This window comes from Pygoscelis adeliae, unplaced genomic scaffold, assembly GCF_000699105.1.
Source record: "Pygoscelis adeliae isolate BGI_AS28 unplaced genomic scaffold, ASM69910v1 Scaffold138, whole genome shotgun sequence".
Lineage (NCBI taxonomy): Eukaryota > Metazoa > Chordata > Aves > Sphenisciformes > Spheniscidae > Pygoscelis > Pygoscelis adeliae.
The window spans coordinates 147271-152324 of record NW_008825265.1 but is presented as its reverse complement, the minus strand read 5'-3'; the positions used below and the strand labels follow the sequence as shown (position 1 = coordinate 152324).

The window sequence follows — 5054 nt, the reverse complement described above, 5'->3', positions numbered from 1 at the left end:
TGCTTTCTGCGTGCTGGCCACGGACGAGGAGGATGAGGGGGACATTGCCCTGCAGATCCACTTCACCCTGATCCAGGCCTTCTGCTGCGAGAACGACATTGACATTGTGCGGGTGAACGATGTGGCCAAGCTGGCTGCCATCGTGGGGCCCAGCGAGGAGTCTGGGGAGCCGCGGGACCTCCACTGCATCCTCATCACGGTGGGTGTCCTGCGGCACGTGAGCGGTGCTCGGTGTGCTGTCCTCTGGGGCTGTTCTTGCGCTACCGGCCTCTGCATAGGATGGTTAGAGCCTTTCAGGGCAGCCCCATCTCCCGCTGGTAGTCAAATTCTCTTCTGGGCAAAGAAAGGGGGCTTGGCACATACCGTACAGAAAGTCAGCTGAGTAGTAGCAGTAGGCTACACTTCTTGTAACTGTGGATTTCCTCTGTTGCCCACAAGGCTAATGTCTCTGCTTCCTGCTTTGTCTGTGTCAGGACAGAAACCATCTGAAAGTGCCTTGCTTCCTAAGCTAATGCTTCTGTAAATATTGTCATGATCTCAGCTGGCAGGCAGCACTCATGGTGTGCAACTTTTTTCTTTCTGGCAGAACCCGAATGAAGATGGCTGGAAGGACCCAGCTCTAGAAAAGCTGAACTTGTTTTGTGAAGAGAGCCGAAATGTCAATGACTGGGTGCCAACTATCACCCTGCCTGAGTGATGGTGACCCAGTGCACTGGGGAGGCTGAAACCTTTGTTGCATTCTCAACGTGGCGTGGGTTCACCGAAGTGTGCAACAAGCTCCTGATTCCATGGATTAGCCTGGTCAAGAGACTGGATTAAAGTCACTCAGTCTGGCATGCAGTGGGCTCTTACGGAGGAGAAAGAGAAGAGCTCGCCTTACCAGTGAGCCTCAGTAGGCTGCAACCGTGGAGAGGCTGACATACCATGGAACTGAAAGAAGTATTGCAAGTTTCCTGGTCAAGTGGAGCTGTTTCAGAAGGCAGAGAGAAAGTTGGGAGAAGTGGGCCAAAACTTTCCAGAAGGACTGGACAGAGTACTGTAACTAGGAACTGTTGGTGCTGTCTACAAAACACAGAAGAAATTTTCAATATTTGATGGACTACTAGGGACTGGTTAATAAGACTAATACAGAGACTCCGAAGTGGACAGACTTCAACAGGCCTCTTGGGTCACTCTGCAGAACTGGTTGAATAACGCAATAATTTTTATTGAAATATTTGCTGCTATTGAAGCTTTCATAATAAATTTTTGACAATTAATTGCTGGGAGTGTCTTGCTTACTGGGTGGGGAAGCATGTCACTGAAATAGCACTGATGTTTTGCTCGTGTGCTGTAGTCAAAGGTACATGCCACAGTAACGGAGCTGTTGCTAAAATACTTTCTCTCCTGGGCCAGCTGAACGAAGAGCTGTGCTGTACAAGTTGATAATTCAACCTTTTGCCCTCTTGCAACAGCTGCTTATCGCAACAGCTTGCAAGACTAAGGAGCTGCATGCTTAATGAGCTCACTTATTGTAATAGGTGGTCTTTGTAGTCTACTGAAGGAACACAATACATGTTAGAAACATGGATTTTTGGAATACAGACCTCCAGTAAATTGCATCATTAGTTCTTAAATATGACTTAGTAGGACTCATTCAGAGCTGCAGTGTTCCTACTTGACAGAAGCAGCTTAAACATGATGGGGGGGGACTGCAAAACTCCTTAGATGTCAAATATGTCTAACATTTGCTTTGATTAGAATGAATGACATCGTTAAATCTAAAACTAGCTAATAGTGAATAAACATCACACCTGCTGCAAGCTGCTCTCTGATTGCCATATGTTCTAACAATAGAAGCTGTCACTCCAGAAGCCAATTTTGCAAAACCTAATTGCATGACAACACTAAATTAAGTCCAAAACAATTTAAGGATGGTGTGCCCTTTTTTAGAGATCCTGTCATGGAAAGTTAATACGGGCAGGCTGATTTGGCCCTATGTTAAAAGGGAAAATATCACCCCATTTCTGTGCACAATCTGTATGTGTGTTCCAGGACTTGACACTAAAATCGCACAGTAATGATCCCTTCTCCAGAGAGCAAGAAAGCTAAACTACTGACTTCCTCTACAGGCGCTAAAAATACTCAGTTATCACAATTACATTTCCTCTAGGCTGGCTTGCAGTGATTGACGGTAGCACTTGCTGAAAAGTGGTCATTTCTTCTACACGGGGTATCTTAAACAGTTGCCTTTTCTGGGAAGCTGCTTGCTCTCAGTTTCATTGTTCCTGTTAAGGGAAGTTCAAATTCAGCTCCAGCATTCCTGGAATATGCTGCCTTGTACAGGAGGTATCTAGCACTGCTTGGCCTTTGTTACTGTGTCATGAGAGGCTGTAGGATGGCAACGTAACCAGAGTTCAGGCTGAAGCAAAAACTCTAGGGGCCTCAGACCTCTCTGCAAGTATTCCTTCTCGCAGTTAAGATAGAGGAGTTTTCTGCGCAGCCAGTTTTTCTACTTAACCTGCACTCATCGGCTGGTGTCTGCTGTAGGACTTTGAGAAAAGTCATACGGAGGAGCTAAGAGAATAAACAGCTTTGGCAGCTGTGATAACAGAAACTGCCTTTAAGGCAATTGCCTTGATACGTAGAAAATATCAAGTCTGGATGCTTTATTATACATTTTTATATTTTCCCCTTAGCAAATGCAGGTTTCTTCATTTTCAGTGGTTTTACAGCTGAGAAACATATTTCTGTTCTTTGCTTGGGGCCTAATCAGTACTCAGAGCCAAGAACAGATTAAAGTGAACTGTCCCGAAATCAACTTTTCTGTAAAGTGTAAGCAGTACTTTACAGCCTTGAGTCGTTCAAACAAAGGCCTGAGAAGATCGAAGGAAGTTTTCAAGCACGTATACAATTACATATACAGTTAATGTATAGCAGAGAAGAAGTGCAACCGAATTGTTGGCTGGGACAGTAGGCATACATAGTTGTACCTGGTAGGAAGTTTAACTTTCCAGCTTTTATGGAAGAAATATATTATGCAGCAAACAATGAAATTAATTAATGCGGCAACACCAAAATACCCTTGTGAGGATGTTGCCTCTAGTTCCTTAGAAGAGAAACTAGGCTAAGGTCAGCCTCCCCAGTTGTCTTGTGAAGCTGTAAGCTGTGCCTCACGAGAGGTACACAATTTCTTATTTTAGCGACCCATACAATTCTCCTGAAATCCTTTCTGGCTCGATGCAGGTACACTGCGACGTGAATAGTATTAAACTGAGCTAGCCTGCAAATGTTATTAATACGGCGTTGCAACCAAAGGCAGCTGTAACTTGCAAGTTATGTGCTGCTGCAAATATCTGTAATGATCAACACGACTTAATGTGGCAAAAATTCAGCAGCTGGTATCTACTGGTACAAGTAGACTTCATCTTTACGTCCTCAGATATATAACTGTGCAAGGAGCAACTCTACAGTTGTTAAAGATAGACAGTAGACTTGGGTATTACTGACTGGGGTGGGTGGGGACAGCTGGTCGGGAGATGTTGGTTGGCTCACCAGATGTCCAGGGTGTTTTGTCAGGTATCTGGGGGATCTGGAGGGCAGGGACAGTAACCTCGTGTCTGGGAGCAGTGTGCCCGGTGTGCCTCGAGTTCCCAGGAAACAGAAGTGCCCAGGACAGGGGCACTACGGGTTTGCAGGGCTGGCAAGGACTGCTGGGAGCTCTGTCGCAGTGCCTACATCCCAGCCGTGCTGCGTGGTCTTCACAGCCTTGCTCGCTTTGTGCCACAGTGGGCCACATCAGGGGGCTCTGGGGAGGAGATCGAGGGTAATAGTTATTGATAATAAAGGTGGTTCTCCAGGACATGAGCCAGCCTAGTGACACAGAAGGGGGTGCAGGACACGGAGTGGAGTCACAGAGCGGTGGTGCTTCTGGCTCTGCTTCTGAAGGTCTGCTTTTCGTCACTTGTGTGCCACTAGGTGATCAAAACTGTGTATTTAAATATTATAATCATAGACATTTGTGTTGTGCTGTCTATACATCTAAGTAAATTTTTTTTTAATGAATTGATGTATAAAGTTGCATTTAAAATTTTTTGAGTGATGGCTTTACGTTTCTCTGCCTGGGTATCTGTTTCACCATCTAACAGTGCTGACTGACAAGAATTTCTCCTCGTACGCTGTTCCCTTCTCTTAATGCTGTTTTCTTCCTGTTACACTGCTGCACATCTCTTTACTTTCCTCTGTCTTTTGGTTATAGATGGTGATCCTCTCTTTAGATGCCTGATTCTTTTAGTATATGCAATGTTGAGTTAACTGCCTTATCATCTTATCAGGATATAGACATGCATACTGGCACACAGGACGCAGTTATTGTAAACACTGCTTTCTCTTTGCTGTTGAGTAGGAAATACAGAAAGGAAGATAATAAGTATATTAGAAAGAGGCAGGCCAACTGCTGCACAGAATAATGTTTGCATATAACCTGTGCATATGCTAGACAATCTGTTCAAACAGCGTTTATAGCACTGGATGCTCAGGGAAGGAGCACTGACATGCCCTTTTTGCAGCCTTAGAGTTCTGCAGACTGGTGGAGTTTTAGTCGTAGGTGGAGGCTGTTTGAATTAACATAAGTTCTGCAAGGAAACAGTCTTTGCAAAAATGCTGGTGGCAGAAACATGCCACAACACCACTGTCTGACACATAAGGGAGACCAGGCTCATGTCAACAAGTCTGTTAACTCCAGCTCTCCGATCCCCTGTCACCAGGAGGAAAGAGCAGTGTGTGTCCAGGTTAAACCATGGCAAGTATACGGACAGTATATGACTAGTGGAAGCAAATGTCGTCACACGTGTGAGCAAGAGAGGTGGGTGGAGAAGGATGTGTGAATATTGTATTCCTCCTAGGGACACGCATTGTGGGCAGCTGTGCTCATGGCTCTGCATCCACAGGACCCCATTCATTGTAAAGCAGCAGTGGCAGAAACCGAGTTTGGCGGAGGGATGGAGCCATACAGACAGTACGTACACCTCACCAGAGCCGTTCTTTCTACAGGTTTTTATGAAAATAGCTTCTCA

The 5054-nt window shown here is 45.4% G+C and overlaps 1 protein-coding gene across 1 annotated transcript in view; it reads left to right on the top strand.

The window, feature by feature from the left end:
- The window catches only part of GADD45G (growth arrest and DNA-damage-inducible, gamma), a 4749-nt gene extending 3490 nt beyond the window's left edge, over positions 1–1259 (top strand). The window contains exons 2-3 of the mRNA XM_009329604.1: positions 8–199; positions 587–1259. Coding sequence (XP_009327879.1) covers positions 8–199; positions 587–697 — 303 coding nt within the window. The 3' untranslated portion in view covers positions 698–1259. The remainder of the gene's footprint in view (positions 1–7; positions 200–586) is intronic.
- Positions 1260–5054: the final 3795 nt, after the last annotated feature.